This window comes from Oncorhynchus kisutch, linkage group LG2 (assembly GCF_002021735.2).
Source record: "Oncorhynchus kisutch isolate 150728-3 linkage group LG2, Okis_V2, whole genome shotgun sequence".
Classification (NCBI taxonomy): Eukaryota; Metazoa; Chordata; class Actinopteri; order Salmoniformes; family Salmonidae; genus Oncorhynchus; species Oncorhynchus kisutch.
In genome coordinates, this window is record NC_034175.2 from 65697775 (window position 1) to 65718091 (window position 20317).

Consider the following 20317-nt stretch of genomic DNA (forward strand, 5'->3'; position numbering starts at 1 on the left):
GGCGTTGTAGGGAGGTCATACAGGCACGTGGAGGCCACAAACACTACTGAGCCTCATTTTGACTTGTTTTAAGGACATTACATCAAAGTTGGATCAGCCTGTAGTGTGGTTTTCCACTTTAATTTTGAGTGTGACTCCAAATCCAGACCTCCATGGGTTGATACATTTGATTTGTATTGATCATTTTTGTGTGATTTTGTTGTCAGCACATTCAACTATGTAGAGAAAAAAGTATTTAATAAGAATATTTCATTCATTCAGATCTAGGAGGTGATATTTTAGTGTTCCCTTAATTGTTTTGAGCAGTGTATATTATTATAATGCTTTACTACAACTGGAACCCCTGCAGGGTTAAAGTGAAATGCTCACATGTTAACCACCACTCGTGGATATCGGTGCCGTGACGGAGGATGTGTTTTTAGTGTCATTCAGAAAATGTTATTACTATGTTGATATGGGAATATGTGCATAGCCTATGACACACCACATGTACACACACACACACACACACACACACACACACACACACACACACACACACACACACACACACACACACACACACACACACACACACACACACACACACACACACACACACACAGACTTACAAATGCATACTCACGCGTTCACACACACACAGCGGGACACATAGGGTGAGACGATAATTGAATTTGCTGAACAGTAAGGAAGGGAGCAGGGAGGGAGAAACAGCTGTCCAGGGACATACATTCCTACAACAATGGCAGCAGACAGTCAACTCCATCGCCCTTCTTTCAGGACGTCGTAGCCCAACGCTGGGCCGTAACCCTCATTTTCCACTTATAGACAGAAGGCAAGCGGTACCCGACACATACAATGATCTGTAAAGTCTCTCAGTCGTGCAGTGAATTTCACAGATTCAACCACAAAGACCAGGGAGGTTTTCCAATGCTTCACAAAGAAGAGCACCTATTGGTAGATGGGTCAAAATAAAACAAAGCAGACATTGGATATCCCTTTCAGCATGGCAAAGTTATTAATTACACTTTTGTTATTTGTATTTATTATTGATACCCATTAGCTGCTGCCAAAGCAGCAGTTACTCTTTCTGGGATCCAGCAAAATTTGGCCGTTTATACAATTTTAATACATTCACAGTTTTCACAACACACTGTGTGCCCTTAGGCCCCTACTCCACCACTACCACATATCTATATTACTAAATCCATGTGTATGTATAGTGCGTATGTTATCGTGTGTGTGTGTGTGTGTGTATACATGTGTCTGTGTAATGATGTATCAATACACCCAGTTACTGCAAAGACACAGGCGTCCTTCCTAACTTAGTTGACGGAGAGGAAGAAAACCGCTCAGGGATTTTACCATGAGGCCAATGGAGATTTTAAAACAGTTACAGAGTTTAATGGATGTGATAGGAGAAAACTTAGGATGGATCAACAACATTGTTACTCCACAATACTAACCTAAATGTCAGAGTGAAAAGAAGGAAGCCTGGACAGAATAAAAACATTCCAAAACATGTATCCTGTTTGCAATAAGGTAGTATAGTAACACTGCAAAAAATGTGGCAATGAAATGATCGTCATGTCCTCAATATAAATATTTATTTCCTGCAAATCCAGCACAACACCGAGTACCGCTCTTCATATTTTCAAGCACGGTGGTGGCTGCATTACATTTTAAATGTGTATATTTTAGTCATTTAGCAGACACTCTTATCCAGAATGACTTACAGTAGTGAGTGAATACATGATCGTACTTCTGTATACTGGTTCCCCGTGGGAATTACCCAGAAAGCTTCACAGCTGTAATCACTGCCAAAGGTGATTCTAACATGTATTGACTTAAGTGTGTGAATACTTATTTAACTGAGTATTCAATAAATGTGCAAAAATGTAAAAAGAAACATGTTTTCACTTTGTCATTATGGAGTATTGTGTATAGAGGGGTGAGAGAAAAATCGATTGAATCCATGTTGAATTCAGCCTGTCACACAACAACCTGTAGAATAAGTCAAGGGGTTTGAATACTTTCTGAAGGAACTGTAATAGACAGTAGCAGCAGCGAATGTGATGAGTGTGAATGTGCCGGCGGTGGTGTCAATCGCCCCTGAAACGTGGATATCCCACCATGACGCTGTGTGTACACTCTCACACACACCTCGGAGGAAATGAGTTTGGCTGGCGTGTGTGGATGCTGGTCAGGTTATACTGTTGGCCAGCGTGGTGGAAGGAGATCCACATGGGCCAGATCCATACCATCACTACTCCTATCAGATGGTCATTTCTCTGTATTACTGAGTGTGTGTGTTCCATAGTCTTGTGCTCTACTTTCCCCAGCCCTAGTGTCCCTCTAACTGTTCATTTCTCTGTATTACTGAGTGTGTGTGTTCCATAGTCTTGTGCTCTACTTTCCCCAGCCCTAGTGTCCCTCTAACTGGTCATTTCTCTGTATTACTGAGTGTGTGTGTGTTCCATAGTCTTGTGCTCTACTTTCCCCAGCCCTAGTGTCCCTCTAACTGTTCATTTCTCTGTATTACTGAGTGTGTGTGTGTTCCATAGTCTTGTGCTCTACTTTCCCCAGCCCTAGTGTCCCTCTAACTGGTCATTTCTCTGTATTACTGAGTGTGTGTGTTCCATAGTCTTGTGCTCTACTTTCCCCAGCCCTAGTGTCCCTCTAACTGGTCATTTCTCTGTATTACTGAGTGTGTGTGTTCCATAGTCTTGTGCTCTACTTTCCCCAGCCCTTAGTGTCCCTCTAACTGGTCATTTCTCTGTATTACTGAGTGTGTGTGTGTTCCATAGTCTTGTGCTCTACTTTCCCCAGCCCTAGTGTCCCTCTAACTGGTCATTTCTCTGTATTACTGAGTGTGTGTGTGTTCCATAGTCTTGTGCTCTACTTTCCCCAGCCCTAGTGTCCCTCTAACTGTTCATTTCTCTGTATTACTGAGTGTGTGTGTGTTCCATAGTCTTGTGCTCTACTTTCCCCAGCCCTAGTGTCCCTCTAACTGGTCATTTCTCTGTATTACTGAGTGTGTGTGTTCCATAGTCTTGTGCTCTACTTTCCCCAGCCCTAGTGTCCCTCTAACTGGTCATTTCTCTGTATTACTGAGTGTGTGTGTTCCATAGTCTTGTGCTCTACTTTCCCCAGCCCTTAGTGTCCCTCTAACTGGTCATTTCTCTGTATTACTGAGTGTGTGTGTGTTCCATAGTCTTGTGCTCTACTTTCCCCAGCCCTAGTGTCCCTCTAACTGGTCATTTCTCTGTATTACTGAGTGTGTGTGTGTTCCATAGTCTTGTGCTCTACTTTCCCCAGCCCTAGTGTCCCTCTAACTGGTCATTTCTCTGTATTACTGAGTGTGTGTGTGTTCCATAGTCTTGTGCTCTACTTTCCCCAGCCCTAGTGTCCCTCTAACTGTTCATTTCTCTGTATTACTGAGTGTGTGTGTGTTCCATAGTCTTGTGCTCTACTTTCCCCAGCCCTTAGTGTCCCTCTAACTGGTCATTTCTCTGTATTACTGAGTGTGTGTGTTCCATAGTCTTGTGCTCTACTTTCCCCAGCCCTAGTGTCCCTCTAACTGGTCATTTCTCTGTATTACTGAGTGTGTGTGTTCCATAGTCTTGTGCTCTACTTTCCCCAGCCCTAATGTCCCTCTAACTGGTCATTTCTCTGTATTACTGAGTGTGTGTGTTCCATAGTCTTGTGCTCTACTTTCCCCAGCCCTAGTGTCCCTCTAACTGGTCATTTCTCTGTATTACTGAGTGTGTGTGTGTTCCATAGTCTTGTGCTCTACTTTCCCCAGCCCTTAGTGTCCCTCTAACTGGTCATTTCTCTGTATTACTGAGTGTGTGTGTTCCATAGTCTTGTGCTCTACTTTCCCCAGCCCTTAGTGTCCCTCTAACTGGTCATTTCTCTGTATTACTGAGTGTGTGTGTGTTCCATAGTCTTGTGCTCTACTTTCCCCAGCCCTAGTGTCCCTCTAACTGGTCATTTCTCTGTATTACTGAGTGTGTGTGTGTTCCATAGTCTTGTGCTCTACTTTCCCCAGCCCTTAGTGTCCCTCTAACTGGTCATTTCTCTGTATTACTGAGTGTGTGTGTTCCATAGTCTTGTGCTCTACTTTCCCCAGCCCTAGTGTCCCTCTAACTGTTCATTTCTCTGTATTACTGAGTGTGTGTGTTCCATAGTCTTGTGCTCTACTTTCCCCAGCCCTAGTGTCCCTCTAACTGGTCATTTCTCTGTATTACTGAGTGTGTGTGTTCCATAGTCTTGTGCTCTACTTTCCCCAGCCCTTAGTGTCCCTCTAACTGGTCATTTCTCTGTATTACTGAGTGTGTGTGTTCCATAGTCTTGTGCTCTACTTTCCCCAGCCCTAGTGTCCCTCTAACTGGTCATTTCTCTGTATTACTGAGTGTGTGTGTTCCATAGTCTTGTGCTCTACTTTCCCCAGCCCTAGTGTCCCTCTAACTGTTCATTTCTCTGTATTACTGAGTGTGTGTGTTCCATAGTCTTGTGCTCTACTTTCCCCAGCCCTAGTGTCCCTCTAACTGGTCATTTCTCTGTATTACTGAGTGTGTGTGTTCCATAGTCTTGTGCTCTACTTTCCCCAGCCCTTAGTGTCCCTCTAACTGGTCATTTCTCTGTATTACTGAGTGTGTGTGTGTTCCATAGTCTTGTGCTCTACTTTCCCCAGCCCTTAGTGTCCCTCTAACTGGTCATTTCTCTGTATTACTGAGTGTGTGTGTTCCATAGTCTTGTGCTCTACTTTCCCCAGCCCTTAGTGTCCCTCTAACTGGTCATTTCTCTGTATTACTGAGTGTGTGTGTTCCATAGTCTTGTGCTCTACTTTCCCCAGCCCTAGTGTCCCTCTAACTGGTCATTTCTCTGTATTACTGAGTGTGTGTGTTCCATAGTCTTGTGCTCTACTTTCCCCAGCCCTTAGTGTCCCTCTAACTGGTCATTTCTCTGTATTACTGAGTGTGTGTGTGTTCCATAGTCTTGTGCTCTACTTTCCCCAGCCCTTAGTGTCCCTCTAACTGGTCATTTCTCTGTATTACTGAGTGTGTGTGTGTTCCATAGTCTTGTGCTCTACTTTCCCCAGCCCTAGTGTCCCTCTAACTGGTCATTTCTCTGTATTACTGAGTGTGTGTGTTCCATAGTCTTGTGCTCTACTTTCCCCAGCCCTTAGTGTCCCTCTAACTGGTCATTTCTCTGTATTACTGAGTGTGTGTGTTCCATAGTCTTGTGCTCTACTTTCCCCAGCCCTTAGTGTCCCTCTAACTGGTCATTTCTCTGTATTACTGAGTGTGTGTGTGTTCCATAGTCTTGTGCTCTACTTTCCCCAGCCCTTAGTGTCCCTCTAACTGGTCATTTCTCTGTATTACTGAGTGTGTGTGTTCCATAGTCTTGTGCTCTACTTTCCCCAGCCCTTAGTGTCCCTCTAACTGGTCATTTCTCTGTATTACTGAGTGTGTGTGTTCCATAGTCTTGTGCTCTACTTTCCCCAGCCCTTAGTGTCCCTCTAACTGGTCATTTCTCTGTATTACTGAGTGTGTGTGTTCCATAGTCTTGTGCTCTACTTTCCCCAGCCCTTAGTGTCCCTCTAACTGGTCATTTCTCTGTATTACTGAGTGTGTGTGTTCCATAGTCTTGTGCTCTACTTTCCCCAGCCCTTAGTGTCCCTCTAACTGGTCATTTCTCTGTATTACTGAGTGTGTGTGTTCCATAGTCTTGTGCTCTACTTTCCCCAGCCCTAGTGTCCCTCTAACTGGTCATTTCTCTGTATTACTGAGTGTGTGTGTGTTCCATAGTCTTGTGCTCTACTTTCCCCAGCCCTTAGTGTCCCTCTAACTGGTCATTTCTCTGTATTACTGAGTGTGTGTGTTCCATAGTCTTGTGCTCTACTTTCCCCAGCCCTAGTGTCCCTCTAACTGGTCATTTCTCTGTATTACTGAGTGTGTGTGTGTTCCATAGTCTTGTGCTCTACTTTCCCCAGCCCTTAGTGTCCCTCTAACTGGTCATTTCTCTGTATTACTGAGTGTGTGTGTGTTCCATAGTCTTGTGCTCTACTTTCCCCAGCCCTTAGTGTCCCTCTAACTGGTCATTTCTCTGTATTACTGAGTGTGTGTGTTCCATAGTCTTGTGCTCTACTTTCCCCAGCCCTTAGTGTCCCTCTAACTGGTCATTTCTCTGTATTACTGAGTGTGTGTGTGTTCCATAGTCTTGTGCTCTACTTTCCCCAGCCCTTAGTGTCCCTCTAACTGGTCATTTCTCTGTATTACTGAGTGTGTGTGTTCCATAGTCTTGTGCTCTACTTTCCCCAGCCCTAGTGTCCCTCTAACTGGTCATTTCTCTGTATTACTGAGTGTGTGTGTTCCATAGTCTTGTGCTCTACTTTCCCCAGCCCTAGTGTCCCTCTAACTGGTCATTTCTCTGTATTACTGAGTGTGTGTGTTCCATAGTCTTGTGCTCTACTTTCCCCAGCCCTTAGTGTCCCTCTAACTGGTCATTTCTCTGTATTACTGAGTGTGTGTGTGTTCCATAGTCTTGTGCTCTACTTTCCCCAGCCCTTAGTGTCCCTCTAACTGTTCATTTCTCTGTATTACTGAGTGTGTGTGTGTGTTCCATAGTCTTGTGCTCTACTTTCCCCAGCCCTAGTGTCCCTCTAACTGGTCATTTCTCTGTATTACTGAGTGTGTGTGTTCCATAGTCTTGTGCTCTACTTTCCCCAGCCCTAGTGTCCCTCTAACTGGTCATTTCTCTGTATTACTGAGTGTGTGTGTTCCATAGTCTTGTGCTCTACTTTCCCCAGCCCTTAGTGTCCCTCTAACTGGTCATTTCTCTGTATTACTGAGTGTGTGTGTGTTCCATAGTCTTGTGCTCTACTTTCCCCAGCCCTTAGTGTCCCTCTAACTGGTCATTTCTCTGTATTACTGAGTGTGTGTGTTCCATAGTCTTGTGCTCTACTTTCCCCAGCCCTTAGTGTCCCTCTAACTGGTCATTTCTCTGTATTACTGAGTGTGTGTGTTCCATAGTCTTGTGCTCTACTTTCCCCAGCCCTTAGTGTCCCTCTAACTGGTCATTTCTCTGTATTACTGAGTGTGTGTGTTCCATAGTCTTGTGCTCTACTTTCCCCAGCCCTTAGTGTCCCTCTAACTGGTCATTTCTCTGTATTACTGAGTGTGTGTGTTCCATAGTCTTGTGCTCTACTTTCCCCAGCCCTTAGTGTCCCTCTAACTGGTCATTTCTCTGTATTACTGAGTGTGTGTGTTCCATAGTCTTGTGCTCTACTTTCCCCAGCCCTAGTGTCCCTCTAACTGGTCATTTCTCTGTATTACTGAGTGTGTGTGTGTTCCATAGTCTTGTGCTCTACTTTCCCCAGCCCTAGTGTCCCTCTAACTGTTCACAGTGCCAAATTGCTTAAGAACTTCTATAATCAAAAATCTATGAAAACATAGACGGATGAAAAGGTTTAATTTAGGTTTGTTGGATATTATTACTGATGAAACATTTCCCAATGTGTATTCCTGGGAGAGATAGTCACTTAAAGTTACGCTAGCTTAGCGATGCCACTCAACCTCACCTTATTACCTCTCCCTCCTGATTACCTGTGTTGCCCTGGAAACAACTGAACTTAGGAACTCAGTCTGGCATATTCAAATGAGACTAGCCTGACGCATTCTTCTTCTTCAGTTTGGGGAAATCAAGCCTTTTTCCTACTGGGTGAAATGAAGCGACTACAAACATGACTTTGGATATGGTAATTCAGAATATACCTGTGGATATAACCCCGATATCCTTGAAATGATGACAGGACTTTTGACGTGAATTTTGAGAAGTTTTATGAAAATGAATGGAACTTGCAGAAATCTCAAAGTGATGGTGGGGTGTTTTTCCCTGGTCTACGACAGGCACCATATTAGGGAGTATGATGGAAACAGTCACTTGTGTCTTCAAGAGAAGTTGGCATGTGTTTGTGTTGGCAACTCTTCACTGCATCCACAGAGGCATAGACTTCACAGAAGTGCTCTAATGTTTTGACCCCCATTATATCCCTGGTTGAGGAGTTAGTGGTCTGGTCTGTGTGTTTGTTTGTGTGTCTGTACCTTTCAGCAGATAATACTAAAGTAGTAGATGGGGGATGGAGAGAGAGGACAGGTGAGGGGGTGGGGGTCACAATGCCCTGGTCCCACTGGGCCTTTGAAGGCTTGACATGGTTGGGTCTTCAAGAGCGCCATGCCATTGTTGTGGGGAGAAGACTGTATCAGGGAAGAGTTTGACACTCAGGAGACAGTCAGCCAATCTGGCCAACATGGGGACAGGCAGGAGCCACATAGAGACCACTGGCCAACATGGGGACAGGCAGGAGCAGCATAGATACCACTGGCCAACATGGGGACAGGCAGGAGCAGCATAGAGACCACTGGCCAACATGGGGACAGGCAGGAGCAGCATAGAGACCACTGGCCAACATGGGGACAGGCAGGAGCAGCATAGAGACCACTGGCCAACATGGGGACAGGCAGGAGCAGCATAGATACCACTGGCCAACATGGGGACAGGCAGGAGCAGCATAGAGACCACTGGCCAACATGGGGACAGGCAGGAGCAGCATAGAGACCACTGGCCAACATGGGGACAGGCAGGAGCAGCATAGAGACCACTGGCCAACATGGTGGCTGGCAGCTACACCTGCAATAACATCTGCTAAATATGTGTATGTGACCAATAAAATTTGATTTGATTTTGAACTGCCTCCAGTCTTCCCAAGGCCGTTTGTTGTTTCTCTCCTCCTCTCATCTCATCTCATCTCAGCTCATCTCCTCTCAGTCTATGATCGCTGTCACCTCTGACCCCCTTGTTCCTACGGTAGCCACAACGGAATTGTGTGCCTTTCAAATCTCAATAGAAACACTTCAACTGAATCCAGCCCTCTCACTCTACTGTATTTGTATCTGCAGGCCTTTCCATTTGCAGGGTTCTTCAAGAGCTTTGTTTTGATTGTTTGGTGCTTGTGAATAAAATAATGAAATGGTGGATATATTAGTAGGGATTGAAGACCATCATCTCCTCATGCAAAAGAGCACTGAATTCTAGTTGTCATCATTATGGCTCCAGCTAATACAGTGTGGAAATATTGTGTCTTTTCCATCTAACTTTCGATTCATATAGACACATACACACACGCGTTCTCTGGAGTGATGAATCGCGCTTCACCATCTGGCAGTCTGATGGACGAATCTGGGTTTGGCAGGATGCCAGGAGAAAGCTACCTGCCTCAATGCATAGTGCCAACTGTAAAGTTTGGTGGAGGAGGAATAATGGTCTGGGGCTGTTTTTCATGGTTCTGGCTAGGCCCCTTAGTTCCAGTGAAGGGAAATCTTAACGCCACAGCATACCATTACTTTGTAGATGATTCTGTGCTTCCAACTTTGTGGCAATAGTTTGGGGAAGGCCCTTTCCTGTTTCAGCTTGACAATGCCCCGTGCAGAAAGCAAGGTCCATACAGAAATGGTTTGCCGGGATCGGTGTGGAAGAACTTGACTGGCCTGCACACAGCCCAGACCTCAACCCCATCAAACACCTTTGGGATAAATTGGAACGCTGACTGTGAGCCAGGCCTATTCGCCAACATCAGTGCCCCGACCTCAATAATGCTCTTGTGGCTGAATGGAAGCAAGTCCCTGCAACAATGTTCCAACATCTAGTGGAAAGCCTTCCCAGAAGAGTGGAGGCTGTTATAGCAGCAAAGGGGGGACCAACTCCATATTAACGCCCATGATTCAGGAATGAGATGTTCGATGAGCAGGTGTCCACATACTTTAGGTCATGTAATGTTTCTGCCCAATCTAACAGCACACCAGAGGACAGAGAGTGACCAATCGAAAAGCACTTCAGTGGAAAGGACAAAGGATTACCCAATAAAATTACACCTTGCAGCATATGTTGTACTGTCACAGCACATCAGAGACAGGTAATGTGGACTAAATGGTGTTGATGTCTGTTCTCCAAACTGAACACACTTCGTTCTATTCACTTACAGTTAATCACCAGGAAATCCATTAATCTTCAATGTCACACACACACACACACACAGAAAGACACACACACACACACACACACACACACACACACACACACACACACACACACACACACACACACACACACACACACACACACACACACACACACACACACACACACAGATTCATATCACAGTCTAGTCATTAGAGTGGGTTACTCTATCTTAGAGTATGTTGTTTACCACCATGAGATGAACCTACCGCCTTCATCTGTTAACATGATTTACAAGGTCCATAGAGACGGCTGAGATATTTTCAAACAACGTGATTGTCTGTGAGAAGGTTTACGTAAAATGAGCATTTCTGAGTATTTTGTGTGTGGAAACTTTTGAGGATTTTAGTTTGTCACATGCACAAGCCCTACCCAGCAGTATTCAATATGAAAACAAGTATAACTAATAAAAAAACATTAGAATTACAAGAGGAAGCTATATACAAGGTAAATGGACAATGTGCAGGTATACTGGAGTATTTGAGGTAGATATGTACATTTAGTGTGTGGCTGTTAGTGTGAGTGTGTGTTAGTGTTAGCGTGTGGGTGTGTGTGGGTGTTAGTGTGAGTGTGTGGGTGTGAGTGTGTGCTTGTTAGTGTGTGTGTGGGTGTTAGTGTGAGTGTGTTGGTGTTAGTGTGAGTGTGTGGGTGTGAGTGTGTGCTTGTTAGTGTGTGTGTGTCGGTGTTAGTGTGTATTAGTGTGAGTGTGTGTGTGTTAGTGTGAGTGTGTGTTAGTGGGAGTGTGTGGTGTGGGTGTGGGTGTTAATGTGAGTGTGGGTGTTAGTATGAGTGAGTGTTGGTGTTAGTGTGTTGGTGTTAGTGTGTGTGTGTGTGTGTGTTGAAGCTAGGGGGCACTATTTTTATGTTTGGAAAAATAACGTTCCCAAAGTAAACGGCCTATTTCTCAGGACCAGATGGTAGAATATGCATATAATTGACAGATTAGGATAGAAAACACTCTAAAGTTTCCAAAACTGTCAAAATATTGTCTGTGAGTATAATAGAACTGATATTGCAGGCGAAACCCTGAGGAAAATCAAACCAGGAAGTGGCTTCTATTTTGAAAACTTTGGCATGTTCGATAGCCTGCCTTTGCTCCATTTAAAGGGATATCAACCAGATTCCTTTTCCTATCGCTTCCTCAAGGTGTCAACAGCCTTTAGACATAGTTTCAGGCTTTTATTTAGAAAAATTTGCGAGAAAGATAACATCACGTCATTGTATGGCCGGGTGCCCGCAGTGTTTTGCTTGGCGCAACAGAGTTTGGGCAGCCATTGCCTTTCCCTCTCCTACTGAAAAAGACAGTTGCAGTTGATATATTATCGATAATATATTTTAAAAACAACCTGAGGATTGATTATAAAAAACCTTTGACATGTTTCTGTGGACATTACGCATACTATTTGTCTGCGTTGTCGTGACCGCTCTTTCCTGTGGATTTCTGAACATAACGCGCCAAACAAACAGAGGTATTTTGGATATAAAAACAATCATGGAACAATCTTTATGGAACAAAAGGAACATTTATTGTGTAACTGGGAGTCTCGTGAGTGAAAACATTCGAAGATCATCAAAGGTAAACGATTAATTTGATTGTTTTTCTGATTTTCGTGACCAAGCTACTTGATGCTAGGTGTTCATAATGTTTTGTCGGGCGATCGATAAACTTACACAAACGCTTGGATTGCTTTCGCTGTAAAGCATATTTTCAAAATCTGATACGACAAGTGGATTAACAAAGGCTAAGCTGTGTTTTGCTATATTGCACTTGTGAGTTCATGAATATAAATATTTGTAGTAATATTATTTGAATGTGGCGCTATGCAATTAAGCAGTTGTTGATGACAATTATCCCATCTAAAGGGATGTGTAGCGTCAAGAGTTTATGGGTGTCTGAGTGTGTGGGTGTTCGTGTGAGTGTGTGTTAGTGTGTGGGTGTCAGTGTGTGTGGATGTAAATGTGTGGGTGTTAGTGTGAGTGTGTGGGAGTTAGTGTGTGAGTGTGTTGGTGTTTGTGTGAGTGTGTGTTGGTGTTAGTGTGTGTTAGTGTGAGTGTGTGGGTGTTAGTGTGTGTGTGAGTGTGTGGGTGTTAGTTTGAGTGTGTGGGTGTTAGTGTGAGTGTGTGTTGGTGTTAGTGTGTGTTAGTGTGAGTGTGTGTGTGTTAGTGTGAGTGTGTGGGTGTTAGTATGAGTGTGTGGGTGTTGGTGTGAGTGTGTGTTAGTGCGTGTTAGTGTGAGTGTGTGGGTGTTAGTATGAGTGTGTGGGTGTTGGTGTTAGTGTGTGTTAGTGTGAGTGTGTGTGTGTTAATCTGTGTTAGTGTGAGTGTGTGGGTGTTAGTGTGTGTGTGAGTGTGTGGGTGTTAGTGTGAGTGTGTGTTGTTGTTAGTGTGAGTGTGTGTTGGTGTTAGTATGTGTGTGTGTTAGTGTGTGTGAGTGTGTGGATGTTAGTGTGAGTGTGTGTTGTTGTTAGTGTGAGTGTGTGTTGGTGTTAGTGTGTGGGTGTTAGTGTGTGTGGGTGTTAGTGTGTGTGTGTTAGTGTGAGTGTGGGGGCATTAGTGTGAGTGTGTGGGTGTTAGTGTGAGTGTGTGTTGGTGTGAGTGTTTGGGTGTTAGTGTGTGTTAGTGTGAGTGTGTGTGTGTGGGTGTTTGTGTCAGTGTGTGGGTGTTAGTGTGAGTGTGTGTTAATGTAAGTGTGGGTGTTAGTGTGTGTTAGTGTGTGTGTGTGGGTGTTAGTGTGTGTGTGTGCGTTAGTGTGCGTGTGTGTGTGTGTTTGGGTGTTAGTGTGTGTTGGTGTTGGTGTTAGTGTGTAGGTGTTAGTGTGTGTGTGGGTGGGTGTTAGTGTGAGTGTGTGTTAGTGTGTAGGTGTTAGTGTGTGTGAGTGCGTGGGTGTTCTTGTGAGTGTGTGTTGGTGTGTGTGGGTGGGTGTGTGTTAGTGTGTGTTTAGGTGTTAGTGTGAGTGTGTGTTGGTGTTAGTGTGTGTTAGTGTGTGTGTGGGTGTTAGTGTGTGTGTGTTAGTGTTAGTGTGAGTGTGATTGTGAGAGTGTAACTGTGTGGGTGTTACTGGTTGTGTGTTAGTGTTATTGTAAGTATGTGAGTGTGTGTGTTAGTGTGAGTGTGTGTTAGTGTTAGTGTGTGTTAGTGTGTGTGAATTGAAATCCCCCACATCCCAACCTTCACACTCCTCCATTTTGAATGAAGCCAGTGGATAAAAATGGTTTTCTTTACACATGTAATTATCTCTTTATTGATTTGTCAGCATCTCTGCCAGAGAATGGTACCTCTTAAAATAGCTCCTGCTATGATAACTTGTCTCTATTGCAATCACCATTAGATGCCCTTAGGGGAATGTGAGGACAGGAGTGTGTGTGTGTGTGCGTGTGTGTGGGGGGGGGGGGGGGGGGGGTGCGGGTTAAATACATATTTTTTCTCTGATGGCTCTGCTGTCTTCGATGTGGGGAAAACGTGATCCTCTATTGAAAGATAACTGACTTTTTCTCTCTCCCTCAATTTCTCTCTCTCTTTCCCTCTCTCTCTCTCTCTCTCTCTCTCTCTCTCTCTGTCTCTGTCTCGGTATCTCACTCTTTCTCACTCCCCCCCTCTCTCTCTGTATCTCACCATCTCTCTCCCCCTCTAACTCTCTCTCTATCTGATTCTCTGTAACTGTCCCCCCTCTCACACTCTCTCTCACTCTCCCTCTCTCTCTTTGTCTCTCAGGCTGCTAGGTCTGGTGGAAGATGAGGACTCCTATCCCTCTCCTGATTCTGCTGTACATCACCCTGTCACGCAGCATGAAGACGGTCTCCAAGAGAGGCTCAGGTATATACGTAACACTTCCTCTATCTACATCCTGTTTCCTGTTGCTCCTCACACCTGTGCTGGGAGATTGGGCGTTGCGTTCGTCTGTGTGTGTGTGCGTGCGTGCGGGCCTGTGTGTGTGTGTGTATCTCCACTGGCCTTATTAAAAGACATGGAGCTGAAGTAATTGCTTAGGGCATTCCTCTTCCCCATTTCTCTGTCTGAGTCAATCGTAATCACTAGATGTCTGATGAGGTTTTCAAGTGTGGAGTTGACATTTTTGGGGGATGGATCGAGCGTGATTACCTGCCTGCTATCTTAAACATGATATACAGGATGACACATTCAGAGCTTGCTACCGTTCCCCCCCATATCCTTGCTACCGTTCCCCCCCCATATCCTTGCTACCGTTCCCCCCCATATCCTTACAGTTATCTGGACAGAGATTCCTACTAGAATCTGTTCATTACCAGGTAAAGTACTGAGTTGACCGGCTTTGGTCAGACAAGTTTAAAATAGGCTACACTGCAGTGTGTGTGTGTGTTTGAGAGTGTCTGTGTGTGTGTTTGAGAGTGTCTGTGTGTGTGTGTGTGTTTGAGAGTGTCATTGTGTGTGTGTGTTTGAGCGTGTCTGTGTGTGTTTGAGAGTGTCTGTGTGTGTGTGTTTGAGAGTGTCTGTGTGTGTTTGAGAGTGTCTGTGTGTGTTTGAGAGTGTCTGTGTGTGTGTGTTTGAGAGTGTCTGTGTGTGTTTGAGAGTGTCTGTGTGTGTGTGTGTTTGAGAGTGTCATTGTGTGTGTGTGTTTGAGCGTGTCTGTGTGTGTTTGAGAGTGTCTGTGTGTGTTTGAGCGTGTCTGTGTGTGTTTGAGAGTGTCATTGTGTGTGTTTGAGAGTGTCTGTGTGTGTGTGTTTGAGAGTGTCATTGTGTGTGTGTGTGTTTGAGAGTGTATGTGTGTGTGTGTGTGTGTGTTTGAGAGTGTCATTGTGTGTGTGTGTTTGAGAGTGTCATTGTGTGTGTGTTTGAGAGTGTCATTGTGTGTGTGTTGGAGAGTGTCATTGTGTGTGTGTGTGTTTGAGAGTGTCATTGTGTGTGTGTGTTTGAGAGTGTCATTGTGTGTGTGTGTTTGAGAGTGTCATTGTGTGTGTGTTTGAGAGTGTCATTGGGTGTGTGTTTGAGAGTGTCGTTGTGTGTGTGTGTTTGAGAGTGTCATTGTGTGTGTGTGTTTGAGAGTGTCTGTGTGTGTGTGTGTTTGAGCGTTTCATTGTGTGTGTGTGTGTTTGAGAGTGTCTGTGTGTGTGTGTGTGTTTGAGAGTGTCTGTGTGTGTGTGTTTGAAAGTGTCTGTGTTTGTGTGTTTGAGAGTGTCTGTGTTTGTGTGTTTGAGAGTGTCTGTGTGTGTTTGAGAGTGTCTGTGTGTGTTTGAGAGTGTCTGTGTGTGTTTGAGAGTGTCTGTGTGTGTGTGTTTGAGAGTGTCATTGTGTGTGTTTGAGAGTGTCTGTGTGTGTGTGTTTGAGAGTGTCATTGTGTGTGTGTGTGTGTGTGTGTGTTTGAGAGTGTCATTGTGTGTGTGTGTTGAGAGTGTCATTGTGTGTGTGTTTGAGAGTGTCATTGTGTGTGTGTTTGAGAGTGTCATTGTGTGTGTGTTTGAGAGTGTCATTGTGTGTGTGTTTGAGAGTGTCATTGTGTGTGTGTTTGAGAGTGTCATTGTGTGTGTGTGTTTGAGAGTGTCATTGTGTGTGTGTGTTTGAGAGTGTCATTGTGTGTGTGTTTGAGAGTGTCATTGTGTGTGTGTTTGAGAGTGTCATTGTGTGTGTGTTTGAGAGTGTCATTGTGTGTGTGTGTTTGAGAGTGTCTGTGTGTGTGTGTGTTTGAGAGTTTCATTGTGTGTGTGTGTGTTTGAGAGTGTCTGTGTGTGTGTGTGTTTGATAGTGTCTCTGTGTGTGTGTGTTTGAGAGTGTTTGAGAGTGTCATTGTGTGTGTGTGTTTGAGAGTGTCATTGTGTGTGTGTGTGTTTGAGAGTGTCTGTGTTTGTGTGTTTGAGAGTGTCTGTGTTTTTGTGTTTGAGAGTGTCTGTGTTTGTGTGTTTGAGAGTGTCTGTGTTTGTGTGTTTGAGAGTGTTTGTGTTTGTGTGTTTGAGAGTGTCTGTGTTTGTGTGTTTGAGAGTGTCATTGTGTGTGTGTGTTTGAGAGTGTCATTGTGTGTGTGTGTGTGTTTGAGAGTGTCATTGTGTGTGTGTGTGTGTGTGTGTGTGTGTGTGTGTGTGTGTGTGTGTGTGTGTGTGTGTGTGTGTGTGTGTGTGTGTGTGTGTGTGTGTGTGTGTGTGTGTGTGTTTGAGAGTGTCTGTGTTTTTGTGTTTGAGAGTGTCTGTGTTTGTGTGTTTGAGAGTGTCTGTGTTTGTGTGTTTGAGAGTGCCAGCGTCCCTGTGGAATGCTCTTGTACCTTGTAGAGTCCATGCCCCGACGAATTGAGGCTGTTCTGAGGGCAAAAGGGGGTGCACCTCCATATTAGGAAGGTGTTCTTAATGTTTTGTACACTCATTGTAAAAAGGGAAAAAATGTATATTTTATATGAATACATTTTTTAAAGTTATTCAAGTATAAATCACCAAAGTTACCATAGATTGTAGCCCAAAATAAAATTATTTTTGAATCGAAAACACATTCTTTTGTAAATTAGCGTTACGTTATTATTTATTATTTACCCAGTCAACAGTCATGTTGTGTCACCCTGCAGTTTGGATACTTCTCTGTCATCTCACACATTAAAGATGGAGACTCATATCAACTTGGTTATTGTGGTGCATTTAGCTACGAAGGTAGGCACGAAAAGACAANAGTGTCTCTGTGTGTGTGTGTTTGAGAGTGTTTGAGAGTGTCATTGTGTGTGTGTGTTTGAGAGTGTCATTGTGTGTGTGTGTGTTTGAGAGTGTCTGTGTTTGTGTGTTTGAGAGTGTCTGTGTTTTTGTGTTTGAGAGTGTCTGTGTTTGTGTGTTTGAGAGTGTCTGTGTTGTGGGTTTGAGAGTGTTTGTGTTGTGGTTTGAGAGTGTCTGTGTTTGTGTGTTTGAGAGTGTCATTGTGTGTGTGTGTTTGAGAGTGTCATTGTGTGTGTGTGTGTGTTTGAGAGTGTCATTGTGTGTGTGTGTGTGTGTGTGTGTGTGTGTGTGTGTGTGTGTGTGTGTGTGTGTGTGTGTGTGTGTGTGTGTGTGTGTGTGTGTGTGTGTGTGTGTGTGTGTTTGAGAGTGTCTGTGTTTTTGTGTTTGAGAGTGTCTGTGTTTGTGTGTTTGAGAGTGTCTGTGTTGTGTGTTTGAGAGTGCCAGCGTCCCTGTGGAATGCTCTTGTACCTTGTAGAGTCCATGCCCCGACGAATTGAGGCTGTTCTGAGGGCAAAAGGGGGTGCACCTCCATATTAGGAAGGTGTTCTTAATGTTTTGTACACTCATTGTAAAAAGGGAAAAAATGTATATTTTATATGAATACATTTTTTAAAGTTATTCAAGTATAAATCACCAAAGTTACCATAGATTGTAGCCCAAAATAAAATTATTTTTGAATCGAAAACACATTCTTTTGTAAATTAGCGTTACGTTATTATTTATTATTTACCCCAGTCAACAGTCATGTTGTGTCACCCTGCAGTTTGGATACTTCTCTGTCATCTCACACATTAAAGATGGAGACTCATATCAACTTGGTTATTGTGTGCATTTAGCTACGAAGGTAGGCACGAAAAGACAAATGGAACTGGTCAGATTCATACATCTTGCTCAGGAACTCAATGGAATAGACCAAGAGGAAATGTGCACACACACACACACACACACACACACACACACACACACACACACACACACACACACACACACACACACACACACACACACACACACACACACACACACACACACACACACACACACACACACACACAACACACACACACACACACACACACACACACACACACACACACACACACAATGACACTCTCAAACACACACACACACACACACACACACACATAACCTCCCTCCCTTTCTTTTTATCAACCTGCTGCTTCATTTGTCATACTCTTCTCATTCCCCTCACTTTCTCTCTCATCTCACTCTCTTTCTCTCTCCTCTCTCTCTCTCTCTCTCTCTCTCTCTCCTCTACCTCTCTTTCTCTCTCCTCTCTCTCTCTCTCTCTCTCTCTCTCCTCTACCTCTCTTTCTCTCTCCTCTCTCTCTCTCTCTCTCTCTCTCTCCTCTCTCTCTCCTCTCCCTCTCTCTCTCTCTCCTCTCTCTCTCTCTCTTCTCTCCTCTACCTCTCTTTCTCTCTCCTCTCTCTCTCTCTCTCTCTCTCTCTCCTCTCTCTCTCCTCTCCCTCTCTTTCACTCTCCTCCCCCTCTCTTTCTCTCTCCTCTCTCTCTCTCTCTCTCTCTCTCTCTCTCTCTCTCTCTCTCTCTCTCTCTCTCTCTCTCTCTCTCCTCCCCCTCTCTTTCACTCTCCTCCCTCTCTCTTTCTCTCTCCTCTCTCTCTCTCTCTCTCTCTCTCTCTCTCTCTCTCTCTCTCCTCTCTCTCTCCTCTCCCTCTCTTTCACTCTCCTCCCCCTCTCTTTCTCTCTCCTCTCCCTCTCTTTCTCTCTCCTCCCTCTCTCTTTCTCTCTCCTCTCTCTCTCTCCTCTCTCTCTCTCCTCTCTCTCTCTCCTCTCCCTGTCTTTCACTCTCCTCCCCCTCTCTTTCTTTCTCCTCTCCCTCTCTTTCTCTCTCGTCTCCCTCTCTCTTTCTCTCTCCTCCATCTCTCTACTCTCCCTCTCTTTCACTCTCCTCCCCTCTCTTTCTCTTTCCTCTCCCTCTCTTTCACTCTCCTCCCCCTCTCTTTCCTCTCCCTCTCTTTCTCTCTCCTTGTCACGTTCTGACCTTTATTTCCTTTGTTTTGTCTTTATTTAGTATGGTCAGGGCGTGAGTTGGGGTGGGCAGTCTATGTTTGTGTTTCTATATTTTTTCTATTTCTGTGTTTGGCCTGATATGGATCTCAATCAGAGGCAGCTGTTTATCATTCTCCCTGATTGAGAACCATATTTAGGTAGCCTGGGTTTCACTGTTGGTTTGTGGGTGTTTGTTTCCGTGTGAGTGTTTGTCGCCACACGGTACTGTTTCGGTTATTTCACATATTCGTTTATTGTTTTTGTATTTCATAGTGTTCAGTGCTTTTCTTATTAAAATCGTCATGAACACTTACCACGCCACATCTTGGGCCGATCCTTACTCCTCTTCATACGAAGAGGAAAACTGCCGTTACAGAAACACCCACCACAAAAACACCAAGCGGCATGGTAGCGGGCAGCAGCAGCAGTGATGTCAGGACTCCTGGACATGGGAGGACGTTTTGGACGTCAAGGGTTGCTACACATGGGAGGAGATCCTGGCTGGAAGGGATCGCCTCCCATGGGAACAGGTAGAGGCAGCTAGGAGAGTAGAGGCAGCCGGAGAGGAGCCAGCGATACGAGGGAACACGGCTGGCAAGGAAGCCCGAGAGGCAGCCCCAGAAATGTACCTGGCTTCGCCACACAGGGAGCGTGGCGAAGCCAGGTAGGAGACCTGCGGCAACTTCCTGTGCTTAAATCTGCCGTTACACTCCTCTCCCTCCTCTCATCAAACCATGGTCCTGTGAGTGTTGTCTGTCTTTCAGACTGGCTGGTGGGGATGACCAGATCTGGGTTCAAATACATGTATTTCATTATGGTAAATACTGAATACTTTCCAGGTGTATTTCCAAATACATTCAAATATTCAACTACAAATGAAAGATATCTGAATATTTACTTCAAATGTACGGTGCATTCGAAAAGTATTCAGACCCCTTGACTTTTTCCACATTTTGCGCTGTTACAGCCTTATTCTAAAATTGAATAAATAAAAAAAATCCTCATCAATCTGCACACAATACCGTATAATGACAAAGTGAAAACAGAAATACCTATCAGTGTTCGGACCCTTTGCCACGCCAAAATTCAGACTCTAAATTAAGTTTAGGTGCATCCTGTTTCCATTGATCATACTTGAGATGTTTCCACAACTTCACTGGTGTCCACCTGTGGTAAATTTAATTGATTGTACATGATTGGGAAAGGCACCCACCTGTCTATATAAGGTCCCACAGTTGACAGTGCATGTCAGAGCAAAAACCAAGCCATGAGGTTGAAGGAATTATCCGTAGAGCTCCAAGACAGGATTGTGTCGAGGCACAGATCTGGGGAAGGGTACCAAAAAACGTCTGCAGCATTTAAGGTCCCCTAAGAACACATTAGCCTCCATCATTCTTAATTGGATTTAGTTTGGAACCACAAAGAGTCTTCCTAGAGCTGGCCGCCTGGCCAAACTGAGCATTCTGTGGAGAAGGGCCTTGGTCAGGGAGGTGACCAATGACCTAATGGTCACTCTGACAGAGCCGCAGAGGTCCTCTGTGGAGATG

The 20317-nt window shown here is 44.5% G+C and overlaps 1 protein-coding gene across 4 annotated transcripts in view; it reads left to right on the forward strand.

Moving 5' to 3' along the window:
- The window catches only part of il1rapl1a (interleukin 1 receptor accessory protein-like 1a), a 460647-nt gene that overhangs the window by 51269 nt on the left and 389061 nt on the right, over positions 1-20317 (forward strand). For all 4 annotated transcript variants that reach the window (XM_031800049.1, XM_031800051.1, XM_031800050.1 and 1 more), the window contains exon 2: positions 13792-13893. In XM_031800049.1, the coding sequence (XP_031655909.1) occupies positions 13812-13893 (82 nt within the window). In that variant the 5' untranslated portion in view covers positions 13792-13811. The remainder of the gene's footprint in view (positions 1-13791; positions 13894-20317) is intronic.